Source organism: Biomphalaria glabrata, chromosome 10 (assembly GCF_947242115.1).
Source record: "Biomphalaria glabrata chromosome 10, xgBioGlab47.1, whole genome shotgun sequence".
Classification (NCBI taxonomy): Eukaryota; Metazoa; Mollusca; class Gastropoda; family Planorbidae; genus Biomphalaria; species Biomphalaria glabrata.
Genome location: NC_074720.1, coordinates 36,272,692 through 36,299,313, shown reverse-complemented (window position 1 = coordinate 36,299,313; position 26,622 = coordinate 36,272,692). Strand labels below are relative to the sequence as shown.

Here is a 26,622-nt window from a genome sequence, read left to right as displayed (position 1 = left end):
ATTTACATTAGAAATGTAAAGCCTCGTTAGTCACGCCTCAACCCTAGTATTGTTGGCACAAGTGAAAACAACATGTCTCGTCATCTAGGACATTTACAATCATTTTAAGGACATGTAAAGCTGATCTTCTCAACTTTCATTTTTCATCCTTTCAACATCAACCGATGATTAAGTGTCGGCGAGGCGTAAAGCCGTACCCAGTTCACTGACACGGTATAATGAATATCTCTTGGCCACCTGGATACTCAACATGCAGAAAAAGACACCTGAAGCAGTGAAAAAAAAAATTGAGGGGTGGGGGGTGTTTTAGAAAAAAAAATGTGTTAAAAGCGTTCTCAATGGATGGTTTACCTCTCATGAGACTAGTGTAGAAACTGTCAGCGGTGCTCTTGTCATAAACGAGTGGCGTAAAGACCAGCTTGCAATAGTTTTCGGAAGTCGCCTGGGAGCTGGCAAGGTCTTTGGGGTTCTCCTCGCTCAACAGTATCTCGGCGATGTCGGAGTAGAGCCTGGCTGCACTCTCCGGCCGGACTCCGACCACAGCTGTTGGGATGTAGACAATGTGGTAAATTAAAAATGTTGTTTTGACATTGCTTTCTTATGGGCTGAAGTTATTATTAATATCCTAAACCCACACACACAGCCACCGCTACTCTACAAATTGTTTAAAATGTTTTATAAGAAAACAAAAAAGCTCAAAACTACATACATTTTTTAATGTATGGCTCATGGGGCACAGACACGTAGTTTTTCGAGGACTACTACTAGTATACATCGTTGCATCACTTTTATAATTATTGTCGACTAACTAAAAAGAAATTGATATTCCCATTTATATTTAGAAGACAGAAAACCAAAATAAATGTACGGTAGTGTGGGAAACTAGAATAGAGACTACAGTATTCAATTGGGGCCTTCGGAAAATGCATGTTTTCCTTCAAGGCCTGAAACTGATATGTTTGTGGGTGTGTCTAATACCTTACATTCCTTGTCTTATGTTTAGAGGATGCAAATAGAAAAGGTCAAACTAACCAAAGCAGATATATATATATCATATATATAATGTACAAGTTTAAAAGTGTAAAATGAGGCGTCGATCAATCGGATGCTAAAAAAGTAAGTAGCTGTCAGTGTAATAATATAGGGCCGAAGAGTGTGTGAAAGAGTGTGAAAGTGTGTGTGTGTGTGTGTAAGGGTTACAGTTGACAAATGACATAGGGTATATCAAATATTAAATTAAAAAGCCGAAAAAAAAAGTCAGATTTTAGGTAGCGGGAGAGAGGAGGGCAGGGGAGAGAGTGGGTAAGTTAAAAGTCATACTAGAGTTCTCTGACTTACAATAAAAACATATGTGTGTGTGTTTGTCGGTGATGTTATAAAAAAATTGGACTTTTGACACCAATCTCGGAGAAATTACATTACACAGGGTATGAGACAAGAAAATGGGGGTTCCAGAGAAAGAGAGATGGAAAGATTGCTGGATGTTTCATTTCATTGACAGACAGACAGACAGATAGATAGATTTACAGACAGACAGACAGATAGATAGATTTACAGACAGACAGACAGACAGACAGACAGACAGATAGATAGATAGATAGATAGATAGATAGATAGATAGATAGATAGATAGATAGATAGATAGATAGATAGATAGATAGATAGATAGATAGATAGATAGATAGATAGATAGTCGAGTACTGTAATGTAGAGAGACACAGATTAAGGGACAGAAACAATGAGAGCTAGAAAGAAAAAAAATCTGCAAAAGAAAAGAAACACAACACATACACACACTCAAACAACACACACACACAACACACACAATACCATGCTGATAACAATAGAGTTCGAACCTCCCATTACAAAAGCATCCCAGCCACCCACATTGCACTCTTGCCTCATGTGGTGCCAACAATGAATGTTACATGCCAATACAAACAGTCAATCTGTGCCTCATCAGAGGTGAGTCTACTCACTTTCCTCAAGTCATTTCCTCGTCAGACATCCAGACCTAGTGTTGAGCACTCATCAATGGAATCAAGAAAACAATGCAACCTGTCTCTCGTTTAAGTTGTAGTGTGAACGTTTTTTTCTCAGCGACAAACTCAACTTCCTTAAGACTTCATTTCACAGTGGAGATTCTTTTTAAATACTGAAGCTAACCACGGGCGCGGTGTAATGCGCTTGGATTCCGGAGGGTCTCGAGTTCGAATCCTGGTAAAGACTGGGATTTTCAAATTCAGGACCGTCAGGGCGACTCTGAGTCCCCCCCCCCCCAGCTTTAATGATTACATGAAGTAAACGTGGCCGGTTGCTTCCTTTTTCAGACCTGGCGATCCATGGGGCAGATGATGTTAAGGTCATATGTTTCTTTGGCCAACGGTTAACGAGCAGGGTGTCATTTGGCCAGCACAACGACCAACCTTCTTTATTTCCCCCCAACTAAAGTCAAGTACCCATTATCCCAGTTATCTCCGAGATTCGATCTCAGGACCTCAGGTTCGGAAGCAAAGCGCTTAAAAACTCAGCCACCGCGCCCCCTACCAAAGGTACATATTATATAAAAGATTTATTATAAGCGTTAGAACTTGGGAATGTATTTTTACAGTGTGAAAAGGTGCACAGACATTTTAGATGTACATTTTTTAAATACATAACTTGTCAGTACTCCTGTATTTTGTTCACTAGATTGGCAAATGTTAGTAAGATACTTATACATTAACCTCCAATATTGAGAATCCTTTCCAAAGAAGGTTTTTCTGAAACTTCGTCCGACCTTGAAATCAATGTTAAAAAATATTTGATAAATGATATTTTCCTTTTATCTTAAGGAAAGATTTAATTTTCTCTGGTATATTTTGGCACCTTTTTATCTAGATGCTTTGTTTAAATAAAGCTATTCAAAGTACCTCAAAAAAATTGATCGATTTCTAACTAAAGCTGGATAGAAAAATGTTTTCCATACTCATCTCTCTAGTTATATTCGTAAGATCTAACTAATGTCATGTAAATGTACAAGAAATTTGAATGGGTTTTTTCTGTTCTAGATTATTTTAGACATTGAAATCCCCAAGATTCTGAAATAGATGGGTGCAGCGTCTGTTTAGCCTAGATCACCAAACGTCCCCCGTATGTCGATCAATGCAACAAATGTGTCTGTTCAACCTTACGGTAAACAGAAAGGGAAACAATCGTCTTTGGTGGCTGGCTACAATAGCAAGGGATTTGTCTGCCCTTGTTGTAGCAGAAGCTATAGTTCCAGAATAGAGACCATCAGTCAACGCGGCGCAAGCATCATGGGAGTATATTGTAAACAGAACAGGCTTGAAAAAAAGGCAAGTGGACCAGTATTTGACCGACTTTAGACATAGGTGTGAACATAAACAAGAGAGATTCTGTCATTCATTCGTTTGGTATTAAACAAGGCTTGTTTTCCCTTTGACATACAAGTTATACTGTTGTAATTTGACAATACCAGCTACAATACTATGCTGAGGATGCAGCTGAAAATTGTGTGATCAGACCACACAGCGTCATGCGGAGCCAACCTCCAACAACCCTAACAGAGGTGATCCATCACAGTGGGCTGTGTGGCTCAGTTGAAGTGATCCATCACAGTGGGCTGTTTGGCTCAGTTGAAGTGATCCATCACAGTGGGCTGTGTGGCTCAGTTGAAGTGATCCATCACAGTGGGCTGTGTAGCTCAGTTGAAGTGATCCATCACAGTGGGCTGTGTGGCTCAGTTGAAGTGATTCATCACAGTGGCCTGTGCAGCTCAGTTGAAGTGATCCATCACAGTGGGCTGTGTAGCTCAGTTGAAGTGATCCATCACAGTGGGCTGTGTGGCTCAGTTGAAGTGATCCATCAGAGTGGGCTGTGTGGCTCAGTTGAACTGATTCAACACAGTGGGCTGTGTGGCTCAGATGAAGTGATCCATCACAGTGGGCTGTGTAGCTCAGTTGAAGTGATCCATCAAAGTGGGCTGTATAGCTTAGTTGAAGTGATCCATCACAGTGGGCTGTGTGGCTCAGTTGAAGTGATCCATCACAGTGGGCTGTGTGGCTCAGTTGAAGTGATCCATCACAGTGGGCTGTATAGCTCAGTTGAAGTGATCCATCACAGTGGGCTGTGTGGCTCAGTTGCATAAACGGCTTAGCTAGCAAACCTCTGTCTATTGTCTTTCCATGTCATTCGCCCATTACATTAGGCCTCCATTGCTTGATTTTAAATCCACATCCAGACTCTCTTCAGCAGATCCTCCATGAGAACAGAAGTCTTCAATACACAATTTTGGAGTACGAAGCAAAACTGCAAGCATGCTTAAAGCGTCTAATTTAACAGACGACTTGTTGGCCACTGTTACGTGGCTGTCTCTGACAGCACGTTTGGTAAATCTAACTTGTTTGGAACTATTACATATTCCTACAAGCGCTCCTTATTTCCAAGTGCTATTAGAGAATGGAATGGGCTGCCTGAATCTTCCAGGAAAACCAACGACTTGCAGAGTTTACGCCATTGACTATATTGACACATTAAATGCTTAGGGCGTATATTATCTTCGTTTCGGAAAAAAACAACTTCTGTAATATATAAGATAAGACATTATTTTGGGTGTCAATATGCTTGTATATTTTTCAAGCACATTTTTGGAATAATAACAATATGGGGAAAATTTACATAATTTATCATTTTGTCTATTACAAACTATGTTCAGTAATGTTTGTTTATTTATATTGACAATATTAGAGTTTAATACGGGATAAATATTTATTTAAAAAGATAAAATACGATAATAATATTGGCGCTATTTGGACATGAGCACTACTTGTTATCGATTTTACAAAGTGACGCTATTTGGTCGTTTGATATTTAGTTTGGTCACACTCTACTAGATAACATTATAATTGTATTTGTCTTTGTTTTAGTGGTATTTCTTGTTTTTAATATTACAGTAGGTGTCCACTCGTTAAGATCCATGAACCATTGTCATGAATTGACAATAAATATTTATTCCTAAGTTGGAATATAGTAATTCGTTATATTATTAACGTTAACTCATTGTGCCCACTGTAGATCTTACGTAGCACAATTTATATCCTCAATTTATATTTTACAATAATATTTAAGTATTAAGCTACAATAAGATACAGATTAAAACATTTACGATTTGGTTCCTTTGATGGCCTGGTGTCCTAGAATGGCACATCTTCTTGATATCGGGCACTTTATTTGGTAAGTTCAATGGTAGTATCTAATGATGAGTCAAGCCTTTATCTAGACTCTGAATTTTATGTAACATAAGAGAATCCTGCTTCATACTAACTGGCTGAAGGGGAGTGAAGTCACATAATGATAGCTTGGTTGGACATTTTGTGGAACACTTCAGTCAAACTTGACCAGAAATCATTTAATGCAGTGGTTCCCAAACGTTTTTGTCTCCTAGACCCTTGCCATGTTTTCCAGTTGCATTTTTAAAAAAAAACTCAAGTTAATATTTTTTTATTATTTCTAGGCCATTCATTAATGAAATTCAAATTAAAATGAACCAAATTAAAATTTAATATGTATTACATAAATTGACTCAACAACAACAAACAAGAATATGAAATACATAATCATGACATTCCATTATTGTGTGTATGAGTTAATTTCATGAATGGACATGCTTCAATGAGATCCACTAACATAGACCCCCAATTTATTTTGTTCACTTCCGTAGACCCCCTTGAAGTCCTCGTAGACCCCTGGGGGTCCATATAGACCACTTTGGGAATCACTGATTTAATGGTTGATCTTTGTTTCAAATTAGAGTCAGAATCTAGATCAGGTCAAAGTTCAGACTGATGTTTTTCTTTTTCTTTTTTTTGCATTTACTTAGGAATCAATTCACACTTAGACTTACTATTGTATTACTCTGATAGTTTGTGGAACACCTATTCAGTCATAATGTTTCGCGGAACACAGCTTGAGAACCACAGGCATCAACCACATTTAGACGATGACTTGGGGATATTTGTGAACAGTGACTTTATAAATTCATAATTATGTGTGTGTGTGTGTGGAAATTGTTTCTTGGAAATCGAGGTCGTTTTTACAACTTTCTACTGAGTAGGATAATCAACGAACTTAAGAAAAAGTGCTGGGTCTCGAACTCAGGAAGATCACGCTGGCAGTCAAATACCTACCGTACAAATCATTAAAATTGCGACCCACATAATTACGTTATCAAATATGAAACGAGCACACCTGTCTCTAGGTCGAAGACACTTGATATTTTGTATGACAAACAAGCAGGTAGATACATCTTATACTTCTTTCGTTGTCGATATATATATATAAATAAACCTTTGCTGTTGATTTTTACTTTCTCATTTTCTTTTTCTTATTATGGCGTGGGGGGTGGATTGAAATAAACGCAGTCATTTCCCTTGGCGTGCATATGTTCCTAAGACTACTCGTGTTTGTATAACCACTATTGTTATTTCGGGCAGATCATTTATAAGGTGTTTTGAATGTCACGCGAGATTCGCGTTCTGGTGTGCATCACGTGCTTCATAGACCATTGACGTCATCAGATTTTGGCGTTTTATTTTTTTTCATTTTTTGTTGTGTGTTCTTGCAAGCGTTTCTTCCCTCTTCATCTGATGGTCTTCTAGCACATCTGTTTTGTCTAATTGATTGAGTCTGCTGCACCGTTTAAGTGACATCAGCACTACAGATTAGGAGAAAGAGATAGATATAACACAAAACAACAAAACTTATATAATATAAAAAAAACTACAACAACAAAAAAGGGATACACTGGGAAGAAAAGGACAAAAAAAATTTTTAGCAATACAAATGTATGCTTGAAGCAGTTGTAACTGCTTCAGATTCGATATATTTCTTTTATATTTCTATATATTTATTTTTTTTAATTATTATTAATGTTTATCGTGTTTCAGTGGTTAATGAGCAGGGTGCCATGAAGCCAGCATAACAATCCAATCGCCTTTACTTTCCCCAACTAAAGTCAGGTAACCATTAGAATTGAGTGGACTCAGGGGCATACTAGAAATTCCCGAAATTCAAAATCAGTCTTCGCTACGATTCGAACTCAGGACCTCAGGTTTGGAAGCCAAGCGCTTGACCACACGGCCACCTCGCCCCCCTCCTTTTCGTGTTTCAAGGATCTATTTAAATCCTGCTATTTATCAAAAACTGTAATGTTGTGGTTCTTAAATGACAGATGATTGCATTCATTGGAAATGGGAGGGATACGTGCACCGGGGCTTCTTCCCCACCTTGCCCCCCCCCTCTCGCTACGCTCCTGCTATGTAGCAAACATGAGATGACCAAAAACGACGATTAAATTTCAGATAGACAGGTATCTCAGAGGTCATTACTGGATGATAAACTAATCCAAGAACGCGAATAGGGATAAATAATGTGTAAAGATTCAACCCAGACGGACAGACAGACAGAGTGAATATAAAATATATATAAGCTTTGTAAAAAGACGCCATTAGAAAATTATTGATGTCTCAAGTGTCTGGACTCATGTCCGACGGTCCAGATGGAATGACGAAAGGAGACCATTTAGTAAGTTTATAGTGGCGTTAAGTTCACATCTTTAAAAACATGTAATCTTGGTGGAGATATTCGATCAATTTAATGTTTAAAGAAGTCCATCCTTATAATACTTACATTTTGTAAAATCAATGGTATAAGTTTAAAAAACCCCCCACTAATTTACCAAGTTTAGAAGAGCTTTTGTTTCTGAATCGAAGTATCGTAGATTCAAATAATGGAAATAGCACAAATGTTGAATTTCGGTTTCAAGGGCGGTCACTCGGTCTGCTGTAACTAAACATTAGCTGATGTTCTAACTTACATTAATTAAAGAGATACGTAACGATATCTGCATTGACGCCCGAAATTTAGTTACAGTGACATTGGTGTTTAAAGACAACCTGAAATAAGTTATAGAATTCTGTGACACAGTTGTGATGCTCCTTGACACTAGTTACAGACAGTGCTACTTGACATTAGAGAAAACTGCCAAAAATATATATTTGAGACATACAATAACAATACTTGTGACGCAACCTGAAATTAGTTGAAATGCTACCAATTCGAAACTGTCAGGTAGAGTTGAGCCTATAGGGTCTTGAAACTCTAGGCCAACAAAAGCGAAAAAGAGCTCCCTCTCGCCGGCCTGATTGAACAAAGTATTCTGTCTGGAAGAGGCACTTGCTAGTGTCTATTTTCGCACTGTCATTTTCATTGATTCGGACGCTCCGGACTTGCGGACTAGAAACTCGCACATCGGGAACCTTCGCCATTTTCCTTCTTTAAACCACGCTAACCGTGCAGCCATTTATGAGACAGCCCTTTTAAGGGCGCACCTGGATTGTTGACATGGTCGAGGGAAATCCTTTACAACCCCGCACAGTGCTATTGAAATACTATCGGACTCCTTAGGTAAGTCCCACGCGAGTCTTGTTTCGCTATTCATTGGGCCTAATCGTTTCCTTCAACGACCTCTTCCACCGGGCGCCACCGTGAAGCAGGGTCGTATTTTTTTACGGGAAGTGCTGCCTAAAATCAAATAAAAAACTATCTGGAATAAGCTGTAGTGCTACATGACATTACTTGTTACCTGAAATAAATGGAAGTGATGTATAATTTCCATTTAGATCTGCACACAAGAGAATGATATTCCTGATAGATTACTGAGCGGCCTGTGGTGCAAATGTTAAAACAGGTATGATGCACCTCTCCAAATTGTATGAGCATCTCCGCCACTGCATTTCCTATGTCATTACAACACATATTATGAAATGTACTTTTGTATTTTCGTCACTTTTTATCATAACTTCATTGAAATCTGTTGATACCATTTTTTTTTTTACTAAACACACACAAAAATCGTTCTTTTTAGGCGCCATCTTGTCACGTGACGTCTCCGGAACGATTGTTTCCGACATGCACGCGCATCTTTTTTTTTTTTAATTTGCACTTCTAGGATGTATATTCTTTTTGATTGCATTTGTTTAAACCAACATCAGAACCAACTTTGGTCTGACTCCACGTGACTGTAAATCTAGAGGCCCAGTAATGATCGTAATAGATGTAAGATGGTACATTTGGGAAACACTGAAAGTGCAGGTTGGAACGCGCGAGGTTCGTGTCTTTAAAGTACGCCCATGTTTATTTTGTACTGGAACGCAACAAACAGGCCCATTTGTTAGAGTTGGGGGGGGGGGGGGCTTTGATACAAAGGAGTCGCTTTAAATGGAGCTTGTTGATATCGTTTTGTCTCTGATTTGTTCTCCACCTTTCTCTCTATCCCTCTTCTCTCTCTCTCTCACTCACTCACACACAGATACAACAAGCAAGCCTTTTGTATATGGATGCCACCCGAGTTTATCAAGATATGATAAGTTAGCGGGAAACAAAAAATAAGATATGGCTTGACACATATCTATGTATATAATAAAAGAAAAAAAAATCTGGCATATGTTATTGAAGAGAGGAATAGCGTAGCTGACAGAAACTATTCAAGTTGTTACTTTCATGCAGATATGCTTGCTCTTTATCCAAGATGGCAGTTTCATATTCACTTTTTTAGCGGCCCCCGTAAGGGGAAAAAGCCGCTATTAGGTTTGTGCAAAATGTCCGTCTGTCCGTCTGTCCGTCTGTCACACTCAGATCTCGAAAACTAGAAGAGATATGAAAAATATTATTTCATCATTAAATGCGGCTTGAAAAGTTTAGGTGCAACGGCTACTTTTGGTTTTCTAAAAGCAAACCGTTTAATTTATAAAATTAATTATGCAAGCGATTTTTTCATAAAAATACACCAATTCTAAAACAATTACGTAAATGTAAGGGAGGCAATGTTACAATATGCTAACAAAGATGGACAATTTTTGTGTATTTTCAGTATCACCAAGTCAAATATATTTTTAAAATGTACAGGAAATGTTTACAACAAATATAAATAATAGTTAAAGACGTTTTTTCTGGTCAACTAGCTGCTAAAATTAAAAAGAAAACCTTTCTGTTTGTTTATAAAGGCTAATAATGCACTTTGTATGTAAATATCACGCACATTTTTTTAAATGAACTTTTTATGCAGCGATTTTCGTGCAGTAGCGTAACGTCGCAACATGATCAGGTGCTAAACCAATTCCTTAAACTTTTTTTAAAAATCAGATTTTATTTATTTTTTGTTTAGTGCCCCCATCCGAATAAAAGAAGCTTATTTTTGTGCGTTTTGTCTGTTGGTCGGTCTGTCCGTCACGATTAGATTTAAAAAACTAGAACTCTAAAAGCTATTGAAAATCTGATTTACCCTTTAATGTTCCTCCCATAACATCTCAATAGTTTTAAGTATCTAAAATTGATTGTTCCGGATTTTTTTGTGCAAAACTAATCAACGCCAACAAATGTTTGTTTGCTCTTCTAATTTATATTACATTCAATTTCCATGCTTAAACGTTGCAATAACACATTATCAATAATATGTTGTTCCGTTTTTTATGTAAATAGCATATTAATGCTAAATCATAATCTCTATACTGACTTATATTTCATTAAGTGTAAAAATGTTCCGGATATTGTTTTATAAAACATGAATTATGCCTAATGATTGTTTGAAATCGCATAAGGCTTTTAAAAAAAGTAATTTACTAGAATTGATTACTGAAAATTACTTTTTAGACATTTAATTTTCTTGTAAAACATAACATAGAAGTTTTGTAATCGATAAAGAAAGTTCCGGATTTTGTTTCTTACAAATCGTCGCCAGAAATTTCCGAATTTATTTAAAAATCTACTAACGCCAAATAATTGTTTGAACTCCCTCTTCTAATTAATAAACAAATAATCTTCTCATTTACGAAATAATGTTTTTACGGATTTTTATGAAAAATATTTTAACTCACTACTCTCTTACAGTACATTTAACTTTCTACCTAAAACATTAAAAAATCTAATTATCGTTAATATTATGTTCCGATTTTTAAGGAAAACAGAATCCAAACACCAAAGTAAGGTATGAAAATCTCTCCACGTGGCTGTAGTACATCTAATTTTTATACGAGACCATCCAAAAAATTTAATTAACGGTATTACATTTATCTGAAATTCTCTTTTTCTTTTACTATTTATACAAACATCCGGAACAATCTATTATATAAACTTTTCAATTGTGTTCATACCTAAAAATTATTGCGATGTTTTGAAACGTAAAATAAAGTTTAATCAATTTTTAATAACTTTTAGTTGTTGTTTTTTTATATCAAGATGACGGACAGACGACTGACAGACAAAACGCAAAAACAATGCGGCTTTGATCCTCTTTAAATAAATTCTTTTAGAACTCAGTGCACCAATGTCTAAGAACCCTCGTTAAATATCTCGTGTAAATAAAGACATTTTTTTTATGGTACCGGTACTAGCCTATTGTGAGGTAATGGAATTTTTTTTCTTTGACGTCATATGAATGACTCTTTAAATGTAATGCTAAAAGAACGCACTCGGTGCACCAATGTCTATTAACCCTCGAAAATTGCTCGTATTGATGAAAACATATTTTAGTCTAACTAAGCCGTGTGACGTAGTGTTTTTTTTTCCTTTGACGTCATATGGAATGAATTCTTTAAATGAAATGCTAAAAGAACGCACTCGGTGCACCAAAGTCTATGAACACTCGATAAATGGCTCGTAATGATGAAGGCGATTTTTAGTCTAGCTAGGCCGTGTGACGTAGTGTTTTTTTTTCCTTTGACGTCATATGGAATGAATTCTTTAAATGAAATGCTAAAAGAACGCACTCGGTGCACCAATGTCTATGAACACTCGATAAAAGGCTCGTAATGATGAAGACGATTTTTAGTCTAGCTAGGCCGTGTGACGTAGTGTTTTTTTTTCCTTCATATGGAATGAATTCTTTAAATGAAATGAAAAAAGAACTCGGTATAGTAATGTTTATTAAGCCTCGTTATGTGACTCGCGTTTAAAAAAGGAATGATATCTTGATTTAGATCTAATCTAGATTTTTTAAAGTATATCTAGATTTTTATTACAGTATATCTAGATCTTGATTTATATTCTAATTAAAATTATTTTAGAGTCTTGATCTACAATCTCTAGATCTAGTTAAGACTAAAATAGACTAGATTAAAATGTAGAATTTCAATTTCTAAACTTAAAGTGTAAAAAAAAAGTGTAGATTTTCATTTCCAAATGTTTCGATCAATATTGCAATGTTTTAATATACTAAAACTAATCTACTTTTTTTTATTTAATTTAAATTTAAATTTACGGCTAATGAATCTTTGAAACATTATTACTTTTGACCATCAAAATTAAATCACCTCTTGAATATTATTTGCGAATATGCAGATCCGACAGGGATCCGACTTGGACGGGGGCCGCCTCTGAGTTTGTGTAACACAAACTCTCTTTGTAATCTTGTTTGAATATCGTTTTTTTTTTTTTTTACAAATAAAGACGACTTTTGCATTAAGTACCATCTTCTGATATCATTTCAATTGTTAATACATTTTCAATGCTTGATAAATATGATATCAGTCAAGATGGCATCCTTTTAAAATCATAATTCAATATGATTTAAGTATTTCAAAAGAATTAATTCTACATATAAACTTATTTACTGTAGGCTATTGGGAGGCGTATTTTTTTTCTAATCCGATTTAAGTTCATTATATGCTGATCAAATTCAAGGTGGGTCGGCAAAAAAAAATTTTTATGAAGTCATTATCTTCATTTGTATATTTTCCCTTATGTAAAACAAAAACGTAATCTGAGACTAAATCCTGAACTTGGTATAGGTTAAAACAAAATGAATATTTATCTTAATTTGTTTAGTTTAGACTTTCTCTATCTTTCCAATATAGTACCCTATCAGACCTTGCGATATATAGGGCAGTTCTATTGTAACAAAGTGTTGTTTTTTTCAGGATAATAAGGACTATTATTATTATTATTGTTATTATTATTATTTTTATTATTGTTATTATTATTATTATTATTATGTTAGAAACGAACGAGTATTCATTCTCTGTCCTTGCCAAGGTCGAGTTTCGTTAAAGAGAAACATAATGCATTGTAGTCCCTTTAACAGTTTCCACTAAGGAATTTTCTGGTGATGTGGCAGGTCTGCAGCAGTACCGCCCTCTGACAGGCAACGAAGATATTCCTAGGAATGTTAAGGGCCTTGAAGGTGTCTGTGAGGTCAGTTGTTATTATCCCTTCGGTTGATATAACAATGGCGTAAATTGAAAATTTGGATAATTTCCATAAACGTCTAATCTCCGAGCCTAGGTTCCTTTATTTTGTTGTTATTATTATTATGTTAGAAATGAACGAGTAGTCATTCTCTGGCGCTGCCAGGGTCGAGTTTCGCTAAAGAGAAACAAAATTCATCGTAGTCTCTTTAACAGTTTCCACTGAGGAATTTTCTGGTGATGTGGCAGGTCTGCAGCAGTACCGCCCTCTGACAGGCAACGAAGATGTTCCTAGGAATGTTAAGGGCCTTGAAGGTGTCTGTGAGGTCAGTTGTTATTATCCCCTCGGTTGATATAACAATGGGGTATATTGTTATTTTGGACAATTTCCATAGACGCTTAATCTCCAAGCCTAGGTTCCCATATTTTCTTTGTTTTTCTATCTCAGTTTTTCTTAAATTATGAGACAGTGGTACGGCGATATCGATATTATTATTATTATTATTGATGAAATCTCAAGCTAATATTGATTTATTTACAATGTCATGATATGGATGTATTGTTGTGTTCTACTTAGATTCAGAGCGCTTTAGGGCTCATCGTTCCCCGTCTCTTTATTATTGCTTTTATATATCGCTACTTTCATGCTTATAGCATGCTCAGAGCGCTTTGGTCCAATCACTATTGTGGACCATTTGGGGGGGGGGGGGGTTATCTAGGAGTTGGTTTTCCGTGCTGCCTTTAGGCGCTCAGTAAACACAACTCTGCCCGAGTCGGGTGTCGAACCTCGAGCCCCCTTCTAGGTAGCCATGCCAAGCCAAGTTCAAGCGCACTTGGCCTCTCGACCACACTTGACTAAAAATACCCCCAAAGGTCGATACTGAATTGAATATAAAGCCACTATTAGGCCTACTTATAAGAGTGATAATTACATGCATATATATGATAAGTCGTTTTCTATCTTATTATACTCACTATTCTAATTTCTTATAAAAAAGGAGGGAGGGAACAATCATATTCTTGAACCAGCGCCCATGGTTACCTTGCTACGCCACTGCTTCTGTCATATTTCTTCAGTCTGGTGGTGTTGTTGGTTTTTTTTTAATAAGACGCGAACAATGACCAGTATATTTCAGACGTTCTATTTGAAATGATTACTTCCTGCAGTTGTCATGGGGATGGCTGAGGGGTGGGTTCGAACCCGGGACAATCAATGCGATGGGATGACAGAAATATGGTGTAGAATAAAACGAAAACTGAGTGGTCTCCAAGACCGCCGTCAAGACAAAGCGGCGTAGGTGGAAATCAAAACAAATAACTTTACTAGAAACAGAATGAATACCGCTGGCCATATGCTAGTGTGTCTGGGGCCCGCCTTACGAATTGTGAGGCCCGATTTAATGGATGCTTGAGAGGCCCCTCTTCTACTTTCTTTTGAATAACAAATAATACTATAAATTACATCATTAAAGCAACATTCGCTACACAACATGCGTTAGAAGCAACTCAAACGCAACAGGCGCCAGTAGGTTAGTGTTAAAGTGACGTCAATCGTACGATACACTAAGTATGAGTCCTACATCTTTATAAGCCTGTGGCAAGAGCCATGACTGAGAGTGATATGCTAAATGTAAATTGCGGGGCCCTGCCAGTCGTGGGGCCTATTTTGGAGCAAATCGGTCAAATTGGCCTAAATCCGTCCCTGGTTCCTGTATGAGCCTTTTATTAACTAAATGTTTACCTCAGATTTGTTATATCTGGCTTATTAACTTTGGCGTTGCATTGCATTGCTGGTGTATAGTACTCAATGGGAAGGGAGATAATGTATACAATTTAAGAGAATTTAAAAAAAAAAATCAAAATAGGTGAAAAAATAATGTTTGTATGTCGACTGAATGGATGTATTGCAACAATTATGAACAAAGGGAAAGAACTAGTGGTGTACACGGATAAACCAACTAAGGGGGCTAAGTAAGAATATCTGCATGGAGTCAATAGACTAAACATGGCTACCCAATACATTCAAATCAAATTGTTCAAAGAATACTTTGGTATGAATAATACATAACCATCTCCAATATAGAAAATTGATAATTTTTTATTTAAAGTAGATCTGGCAGTACAGTGGCGTAACTAGAGATCTTTTTAAGGGGGGGGGGGGGCATGGTGGCTTGACCTTTACAGGGGAATCTGCGTTTTGACAGTCGACATCATGACATGAGATAATGTACTTCATAAATATGTAACATAATAATATAAAACTCAGGTAACTCCCTGAGAAATTATCCCGCACGGAAAGAGTTAATCTGAGTGGAATACATGCAACAGGGTCACTAAGTTATGTAAAAACGAGAATACCATAACTGCAAGGCAGAAGCGTAATATTTAATATTTAATGTAAAAAAAAAAGAAATACATTCGGACACATATTTGGGGGCCACCCTCAAGTGGGGGCCGGGTGTACTTTCGAATTTTTACCCTTCCTTCCCCCCCCCCACCCCAGCTACGCCACTGTGGCAGTAAAAATCTTTCTTGAAATTCCACAGAATTCTTGACAACTATATTATCAGCCACATCTGTAGCTAGTTAACCTATTTATTTTTTCCTTTGGACAACGAGTTGTGTTTTCATTGCGAATATATAGAGAACGCAATAAATGTATTTTTTTGTTTGTTTTAAAGTCGATCTCTGGTAAGCACGGGTCGTTGTTATAGCTGGTAGGATAAATACCTTTGATTTAGCCAAAGTATTTACTATCAAGCTAAATCTCATATACGGACACATTCTTTAAGAGGTGTAGTCCGAGAAGGTAAATCAAACAGGTTGTCTGACTTTGTTAGCTCATAAGTTTAGGATGGGATTCTAGTCACGTGGTATGTCCTCTAGATGGTTCTAGGCTCGATTAACGTCTTCCGTCATCCGCCCCCCTCCTCCGCTGTCATGCAGGAGGCTTAGGTTAGGATATAATAGTCTTTGATTTCTGATGGAAATCTGAAACTAACAGTTAGCCAAAGTTTCCTTACAAATAACATAACTGCTAGTTTGTAACACAGTATTCTAGTTTGTAACACTGTATTCTAGTTTGTAACACTGTAGTCTGAAGTCTGCTAGTTTGTAACACTATATTCTAGTTTGTAATAGTGTAGTCTGAAGTCTGATAATTTGTAACACTGTATTCTAGTTTGTAACACTGTATTCTAGTTTGTAACACTGTAGTCTGAAGTCTGCTAGTTTGTAACACTATATTCTAGTTTGTAATAGTGTAGTCTGAAGTCTGATAATTTGTAACACTGTATTCTAGTTTGTAACACTGTATTCTAGCTTGTAACACTGTAGTCTGAAGTCTGCTAGTTTGTAACACTATATTCTAGTTTGTAATAGTGTAGTCTGAAGTCTGATAATTTGTAACACTGTATTCTAGTTTGTAACACTGTAGTCTGAAGTCTGATAATTCGTAACACTGTATTCTAGTTTGTAACACTGAAGTCTGCTAATATGTAACACTGTATTCTAGTTTGTAACACTGTAGTGTCTGCTAGTTTGTGAGATTTTAGTGTCATGGCCGCCTTAGTTTCTTATTAAATATATTGAGTGACTTTATCTACCTATCTATTTATTGACTTATTCTATATTAAATGTTTCGGATGTTCCTTCAGATTTGAAGATGGTTACTTGAACTCTAACCTCCCGCAGGACGAAGGTTATGGCAGCGGGAAGGTTCGAATCCTCGCCATCGAGACGACAGTCTAGAGCGCCTACCAAATGACCAGGAAGCATTCTATACCCTTTCATTATATTTTATATATTTATATATATATTATATTTATTTATATTTATATATTTATACTTTTTTTTTTACCCATCAGGTTTATCTGTTAAAGGGGAACATTACTGACTGTTTTCTGACTTAAATCCACCACCACCAAGTAAACATTAACTTCTAACTAACCCTAGAGAACACTTTGAAACCAAACACAATATTCAAATCTTATCTTATCTTATATAATACAGACGTTACTTCAAAAAAGAAGATGATTATGTCCTACGCGTCATGCATTTAGTCATGCATATTAACCAATGACTTAAATTCTGCCAAGTCACTGGTTTTCCTGGCTAGCTCAGGCAACCCATCCCATGCTCTAATAGCACTAGGGAAGAAGGAGTATTTGTACAAATTTGTCCTAGCATATGGGACGAGGAATGTGCCTTTATCTTTGTGTCTTTCAGAGTATTTTATTAAATTTTGTTTTTGTATTTGAAGATTAAGGTTCAGTGTTTTATGTATAATTGCTACTTTACTTTTGAGTCTTCTGTCCTGAAGGCTTTCTAGATTTAGTGATTTTACTAAAGGTTTTACTCTAGTCAAATGTGAATATTCGTTTGTTATGAATCTCACTGCTCTATTTTGTGTCTGTTCCAGTTTCTTAATGTTTTATTGAGTTGGGGGGTCCCAAACGGAGGATGCATATTCTATTATTGGCCTAACCAAGATTAAATAACATTTTAGTTTTCTCATATACATAATTCCAGTTACCTAAGTAATCCAATCATAATATTTTCATATTAACGCATTCGCTTTACTTATAATATTAGTATTCTGTTTAATTGTTTTTATACACTATATCAGTGACTATATCAGTGAAACGCAAATTAAGACCCGCGGGCCGTGGGTAATATCTGGCTAATTGACTTATAAATAAACCTCTAAAAATGTTTCATAAGGCTTACGCTGTTTTCTTCTACTAAGATTATAACATACACTCTAGATAGTCTATGCGTTAAGGATACATGGATATAATGCGTTTGTGTTTGTTGGTGGTGTATATAGCAACTGATGATTTTAATATATTAGATTACTTTTTTTGTTAAGATGATGTAGTTGCTATAGCAACAGACTAGCGTGGTTATCACAGTGGGCGACAAGTACGGTAACTCTTGATTTTTTAGCCGTGAGATCGGTGTTGTTCTCTCCACCTATATCCTTAACATTATGGGTTATCTTGCACCATAGAAACACACCAAGTGATTGCCCTTGATGCGCAAACACTGCATGCGGTGTCTGTCTGGGGGTGGGGAGGGGCTTGAGTGCTCGCAAACAACAAGAGTCGGAAGTCAAGGATTGGAGGGGGGAGATGGGCGAGTCAGTAGGGTCAATCTTAGTTTTTACCAATACAACATGACTTGGAGAAACGCGATATCAAGTTGTTGTTACTTTTTAGTTTCTCCCCTGCTATCCCAAAATTAGCTGAAGACGATGTGATCAAGTACAGACCAGTGAACAGATTGAAGCATAACAAGCTATGGGTTACTCGTCGTGTTCTCACTGAGATGGTTGAACATGTCTGAGGTGGGAGAGAAGATATCCATCTGCAGACATACCTGAAGACATTCTCCCAATTGATTTGCTCTAGGAGATTACAACAAGTCAAATGGTGCAACATAGTGCTACTCCCTATACCTTGCGGGGAAAAAAACAACACGGATTTAGGAGTGTGCAAAGTGCGCCTCTATTGGGGGTCTTGCGATCCTTTTTTTTTTAAACCAAGAAAAACAGTAAATTTAGATTTTGAAAACCAAAATAGATCCTTTCATTGACAATGTGTACAGAGCCAAATCATTTCAAGGTAAGTTCTTGCTCTGGAGTTAATTTGCATATAAAATGATGTCTTCGTGGTGATTGTAATACTTCCCAAAACAAACAATGCTTTGTTATTATTAAATTGCAATCAATTGCTTAAGCTTGTGGTGCGCACTAGCGCACCGTTCAGCACGAGTTGGTACAACATGCTGATACAAAGAGAAGTAATGTTTCGATCTGGCTGAAGTGATAAGTAAGATCTAAAACCCAAGTGTGCAGTGCAAGGTTAATAACATTATTATTACAATTACTATTAACGAAATAGGAGATAATAGTCATTCATTAGCAATGCCAGAATAGCTATTACATTTTGAGATAAGCGGTGACAACTGTCATAGGTACATTCCTAGCGCTTAGCATACATTTTCATGTTGTTGTTTTTTTTGTAGTTTATATTTTTTAACTTTGTGAGATGGTGGTATTACAATGTTAATGATAATTAAATAATTTGTTTCCTTATCTTATCTTATATAATACAGACGTTACTTCAAAAAAAGAAGATGATTACGACCTACGCGTCATGAATTTAGTCATGCAAATTAACTAATGACTTAAATTATGCCAAGTCACTGATTTTCCTGGCTAGCTCAGGCAACCCATTCCATGCTCTAATAGCACTAGGGAAGAAGGAGTATGTGTACTAATTTGTCCTAGCATATGGGACGAGGAATGTGCCTTTGTGCTAGAAAGTAGGTAGATCCGGTGCTAAAAATTCACTGTCTTTTCTTTCACCGACTTTTTTCAGTACAAAACGTTCTTTGTACACATACTCCCTGTGGTGAGTATCTGTAGTATGGAGGCGTGTTTTTCTCAATCGTGAGTCAAGGTCTCACCCATGAGCTAGTTTCGCAACTTGTTTATGGCGGATAGAAAAGCGGCTTTTTAAAAAATTGGTACATATCATACAAATTCTGTTTCCTACATAGGTCACGCTCAATAGCAAGAATTACCAAATGTTTCAATCTATCTTCGAGATGCTTCTTTGACCAGATTCCACAATTACGGGTATTGCATAATACCTTTTTTTTCATCACGCCTAGGATTGGCGTTTTCCATTTTGAATGACACCCCAAAATGACAATTATGGTCTACATATTTCATGAGATTTGTATGTGTTTTCAAAAGATTGTTTATAATTTCCGGAGATTTCCATGACTTTTTCGTATATTTTGCAATTCCAGGAGATTTTTCAAAGAGCTCCTTGTAAATCAGGAGGCCGCGGGAAATATGTTATAACTTATAAAATGGTTTAATTTATTAATTTACACCTAGAATTAGCGGGTCCTATGAAAGTGCGAGGCCCACTGCGGTCGCATAGGTTGCAGTGGCCTATGGCCGGCCCTGCAAAATAGCGGCGTATGCTACGCCGTGGGTCAACTAGTATACAAATATTTTTTTTAAAATCATAATACTATCACTATCCTAATATCTTCGGGCTCTAGACGATTTGATAAAATAAGCTCTTAAAAATAAATATCTGAATGAAGTATCAACATCCCTCCTCAATGTTCTCAGGGCACTTCGGGTTTTATGGCCAATAGCAGGATTATATCAATAACTTTTGTCAAAAGCTTCAACTATATTGTAGGAATCAGATACTTTTGTAACTCCTATTTGATGCCCACCGACATCCCATTCTGCAAACGGTGCACCGCTAAGAACTAGACTGGACGTGAATGTTGACATTCAAGAAGAGAACGGAGTTCCACCCAAGTCTAGGACTCTATTAAAGAGGCTTTGCTCAAGGGAGACATAGTTACTATGTGTTTGGGATGTCTTCCATGTGAAGAAATATCTGTATATCCTTGAGTTGCCTCCCTTCAATTATTACAATACTTTAGTACCGAGACATTGATCAGTCCTAGAAAGATGCATGACGCGTAGGACGTAATCAGCTTCTATTTTAAACAAACGTTTGTATTATATAAGATGATAAGATAAGATGTCATAACAATGACTTACTCTTGGAATTACTCCTAAACCCTGATTAGTTTCCTGTTTAAACCAGATACACAATGAAAGTATATGCTAATTTGGCAGGTAACGTCTACAGAATGGAAGACCACCGCATCCCTAAACGACTCTTGTATGGCCAACTAAGCGAAGGAAAGCGCTCGCAAGGTGGGCAAAGAAAGCGCTTCAGGGACAACCTCAAAGCTTCTCTGAAGGCGTTCAGCATAGACCCAGGCACCTGGGAGACAGAGGCACATGACAGAGTATCATGGCGTCGCGCTGTGAAAACTGGCGCACAGGTTGCTGAGGAAAAAAGAACAACGCTGGCAGAAGAAAAACGCCAGAAAAGAAAAGCAAGACAAACGACACTAGCTCCAGCTGGAATAACCTGCCCAGTGTGCGGCTGAACATTCCGGGCTCACATAGGTCTCACCAGCCACATGAGAAGGCATAGAACCCCAGTGCAAAGCCCTCAGCCCCCTGGATGACAAAGTGGTCATCATCGAACCACGATGGACGAACTATATATAATCCTAATTTAAGTGCACCTTCAGTGTTACTAATGACAACAAAAGAACAGGAAGATACTGTAGCTACGGAACTGTGGGCTTGAGGTATAGGCTGAAATGCGGAAGAATACATTTTCAGTGTTCCGATATCGTTTTGTTTTAACTTTTATACTAAATTTTAAGAGGTTTAACTCTCTATGAAGGATACAAGCACCCCCTTGAATTGAAACGTGTTGATCCCATCGACGCCCCTGTTCGTCAATACATTAACACCGATAGCGCCTGATCCCCGACACTATTTGCCGCGCTCAGTAAGGGGGCTATTTGTCCCAATCGTCAGGGGACGCAACAGGCACGTGACTCTGCAGATTATCTCATCCTGCAAGCATTGTTTCCCTTTGACGGTCGTTTAAGTGGGTAGGTGAAGAGGGTGAGTTTGGCCTCCGATTGTCTGACCGCTGGGGTGTGCGTGTGTGTGTGCGCGCGCGTGTGTATTAATAGACAAGAAGAAGGGAGATAATGTCTGTATTTGCATGGCACATTGTCTGTATTTGCATCGCATCGATGGGCAATAGCCAAACAAATACATATTGATACTGCTCTGATAAAGTATTTGAGGGAGGGGGGTAGGTGGACAGAAACATTCGACAGAGCAGATTTGTGTGTGTGTGTGTGTTCGCGACGGAGTGCCAAAAAATGATACGTAGTATAGAAAAAGTCACTTTGGCGCGCAAAACAGATTAATATTGATCAAACAACTAATGAAATTATTGGGACAGATCAATCACTGGGTCGATATCATTTCTAGAGCTGTTCCAGAAAATAAAGGGGAAAAAAATATAATTGGTTCTTTTCGATATCATTCCTAAGCTTGAATGGTATATAGAAAATTCATGTTGTAACATCTATTAACTATTTCAACCTTAGCTAAACACGGGTATCAGCTAGTATTAATACAATAAAAATATATAATTTACTGTAATATATAGATACTATTTCAAAATATAAATCTTATTATAAATTTACATTTAAATACTATTATATAAAATATAATTTACTGTGGAGAAATGAAATTTAGAAAAAAAAATTTATCTTATAAATTTAAATTGAAAATGAAATATATTTAAAGTATAATTTAATCTAAAGTAATAAAGTAATTATAGATAATCTTAAAAATTGCACTCCCAATCCATGCATTCAACCATTCACTCAAGCACAGGCACACCGCCACCCAACAAGATACGTCCCACCCACAAACTTCAGCCTTTTTTTTTTTTTCTTTTTGCTCCAGTCTGTATCTATTATAATATATATATTTTTTTTTTTCATTTCGCGCTCATTTCATATACGTTTGTTTGGTTAGGGAGTGAGAGTTGTCTACACTTGTGTTATTTTCTTATCTAGTGTTGCTTTATTTCCCTTTCTGATACCATAACAAAATAATTAATTAACAATAATTAATTAACTAATCGGTTAATTTTTTTATTTATTCATGCTTCGTTACGTACAAAAAGATTCCAGAATGGCTGTGTGAGAAATAAGTACAAAAATTGTACCAGACAGACAGACAAATAAGGCATGTGAGGTGAAATCCCAAGTCAAGTAACTTTGTTTTATCTATATTGGTCGAAATGTCAGCTAAAAAACTAAGTATCCCAAAATTGCGTTTGAATTTTAATTAGGCCTACAGTTAACCGTTTGAGTTTATAGACAAGTATGATTTTAACTATAGCAAAAAAAAATATTTTGTAAAGGAATAATTAAAAAAAAATGAATATCGAAAGAAATGGTTGGAAAATGTATGAACCTTAGAATAAAAAATCACATCGTTACTTGTCGACATTTTGATTATAATAAAATAGTCCTAATCATAATACAAAATACATTTATTATTCTTACAAACCGTTAGTCATTTTTTTGCCATCTTAGCCTGTGAATGTTTAATTTCTTTTCTCTTTGATTGAAAAGAGCCTAGGGTTTTTAGGCTTTCCTCCTCCTTGTCCGCAGTATACTGGTCCAGGTCTTGCAGTGCCTCCCCAAATACGATTCCTACTAGAGCAACATTCTCAGTGTCCTCCTTGTCAAGGAACTGTTGCTTTAAACAAGCTCTGCGAGCATCCTCCAGCAAGCTGTATCAATAGCTTTCTTTTCCAAAGCCGCGTTACGTATATCCTCGGCTCTGTTGATCTGGCGAAAGACCTCCTCAACCGATACCAAGAACTCACAACATTATATATTTTATGGAATTCAAAATGAAAACAAAAAGTGATTATAATTTTCTACAAGGCGGAAAATATCTTTTTGATTTATCCGGTTTTAAAGAATAAAAAAAAAAAATTATGAGCTTTATTTGGGTTTCAAAATTGTATAAAAATTTATTTTGCTTTTTAATCACCGATGAATCAAATTTTCGAAGATCTTCCGTTTTTTTTCCCTAAAATGTTGACAAAAGAGAAGCTTAATGTTCTTTCTATGACAATGTTTTGGTCCATTGTGAAAATCTCCAACAATATAAAAAGGTTTCGTTATAAGATCTGTTTGAATGTTTTGTGTGTAAAGTCGTAATCAATGATTTAGATGTAGTCAAAGATTTTTATTTTTTTAACGAATCTTTACGAAGACAATAGACGCCATGTTTCATTTGCGTCACTTCCGTGTAGACTAGATTGAGATAGAGATCAATGCTTCCGACATAAATGCCTAAAGGCCTCTGTACTCTACGGGAAGATTGTGTGTTTAGTGCCGGAGAAAAGTGAAAGGGGGTGGGGCGGGGCATTATAATGCTGGGCGTCAGAGAATGCAACTTTTCTTTACTCTTTAAACTTGCAGACGATGGGCTAAACAAGTCTATACGATGTCTTAAACTGTTCATTTCTGGCCGTTTCATTGAATGATGAAAACAATACAAACAGAAGTGCGACACCCTTATGATGGCTGCCTGGTCGTGCGGTTTGCTCGCTGGACTGTCGTTTGGATTTATTGATGGTCCCGGGTTCAAACCCTGCCCGCACCCATCCCCCGTCGTCCTGCTGGAGGTTTGGACTAGGAAGTAACTATCTTCAACTCTGAAGGAACATTCGAAACATGTAAAACATTTTTTAAAAATTTTACAAATTTACAATCCAATAAAATCCAAGGGCCGAAAAGTGTGTGTAGTCTGATGGGGCGTTTATAATAATTAAAATATTTTTTTTTAAAACCAAAGGTTTAGGCCAATTTAACCAGAAGTGCGTTATCCAAGTCAAAAGACAGAGTGGAATGAAGAAAGACGATCAATAGATCTTGTGTGTTGCCCCAATGGTTCAACAGACTAAAAGTTAGGTGAAAGTGAAGGTGAAGCTTTCTAATGCAAAACAAAATGTCTTTTAAAAAAAAAATTACGGTGTTGAAGACTTTCGAATGTATACATAGATAATGGCAGCTGAGCCTTGATGGTAATCACTGTTACAATAGTAGAGTAAAGGGAGGTGATCATGATATTTATATTGGTTAGTATATCGATAGGTGTTTCGTTGGTTAAAACAGCGATGTCAATAACTGTGATAGATTGTAGCGGTTAAAATAATGTTGTCAATGATTGCTATGGTTCAAATGGTGGTGTCAATGGTTGTGATGGTTAGGATGGTGATGTTAATGATCGAGATGGTCAGAATGGTGATATATATATAGTTACGATGGTTAAAATAGTGATGCCAATGATTAAGAGGGTAAAAAATGTTAAATAATTATCATGGTTAAAATGGTAATGCCGAAGATTGTTTATGGTTAGAATTGTGATGTCATTGATTGTGATGGTTAGAATGGTGATATATGTCATTGATTGCAATATTTGCAATGTTGAATTTGATTATAGTGATGGTCAGAATGGTTATGTCAATTATCAAGATGGTAAAAATGATTATGTTGATTGTGATAGTTAAAATGATGATATTAAAGATTGTGTTTGTAAAAATACTAATACCAAAAATTGAAATGGTTAGAAAGATGATGTCAAAGATTATAATGGTTAGAATGATGATATAAGTGATTGCGATGGTTAAAATAGATATGTCAAAGATTGTAAAAGTAAGAATATTGATTAGTGATATCACTGATTGTGATGGTTAAAATAGTAAAGTCAAAGATTGTGATGGTTAAAATGGTAACGTCAAAGATTGTGATGGTTAGAATGATAAAGTCAAAGATTGTGATGGTTAAAATGGTAAAGTCAAAGATTGTGATGGTTAGAATGGGTGATGTCCATAGTTAGGAAGTATGTGTATGTGACGATGAGGAGCAGCCAGGTAAAAGTTTAATACTCACTTGCGTTAATAAGAAAGTTGTACTGGTACATTCCGGCTGAGTCCATGACTCCAAAGACCAGGAGGTGGAAGAGTGCTAGCAGTGTCATCGTGACCTTTCCCTTAAGGCGTATTGAGCTGCAGCTGCGGAGAAGTAAAAGCCACGGTTGAATGAGTGCTTACATGCTACACTAAGGGGGTTGCACTTTATAGGACAGGTGCTAGAAGACAGGTGGTGTATGATAGTATGTGTACTTTATATGATAGGTGATAGTAGGCAGCTGGTGAGAGATAGCTATCGAGAGAGAGAGAGAGAGAGAAAGAGAAGGGAAGGAAGAGGAAGAGAAAACAAAAAATGGAGTATAGTGACAGAGATAGAGGGCAATAAATAGTGAGAACGTGAAAGAGAGACATAGAAGCATAAACATCGAGTAGATTTGGAATAATTCTTATTATGAATTCAGTTTCCATTCTAAGACGACTATTTTATAATTCGCTAGACCTCAGGTCAAAATGTTTATTTTTTGGTCCATTTTGTTTAGCTCTAGCCTATCGACAGTCTCTATGATTATAAAACTGACTAAAACACCCGTGTACTGTTTCTAGTGGTGGATGTTTAGAAGAGGGAAATGAAATCTATCAATAATAAGTCTATGAATGTAACCGGTGTACAGGAAACGAAGGTTTTAAAATTAAGAATTTTTTTTTTTAACATTGCTTATTTTTTTGAACATTTTAAAAATCTTTCCTCTTTTAAGCTTGCAAACTTTGGATAAATTCAGGACAAAAATGGAACTTAGACCCGAATACAATAAAGGCTCTAACGATTTTCCAAGAAGTTGAACAGTTTATGTATATTTTATTGAAAAAAAACAAACTCTACCTATTGTGGCTACACAGTAAAAATTATAGTTTGATTGTTATTGGAAATATTCACGATAAAGTTTACAATGTCAAAAACGCTTAAGTCGAACTTCAAAATAGCAAACTATATAAAAGTT

General features: G+C 36.5%; 1 protein-coding gene across 2 annotated transcripts in view; it reads right to left on the bottom strand.

Moving 5' to 3' along the window:
* The window catches only part of LOC106066541 (glutamate receptor ionotropic, kainate 2-like), a 144,200-nt gene that overhangs the window by 43,135 nt on the left and 74,443 nt on the right, over positions 1-26,622 (bottom strand). For both annotated transcript variants that reach the window (XM_056043314.1, XM_056043315.1), the window contains exons 3-4: positions 25,644-25,765; positions 352-543 (exon numbers count right to left, since the gene is read on the bottom strand). In XM_056043314.1, coding sequence (XP_055899289.1) covers positions 352-543; positions 25,644-25,731 — 280 coding nt within the window. In that variant the 5' untranslated portion in view covers positions 25,732-25,765. The remainder of the gene's footprint in view (positions 1-351; positions 544-25,643; positions 25,766-26,622) is intronic.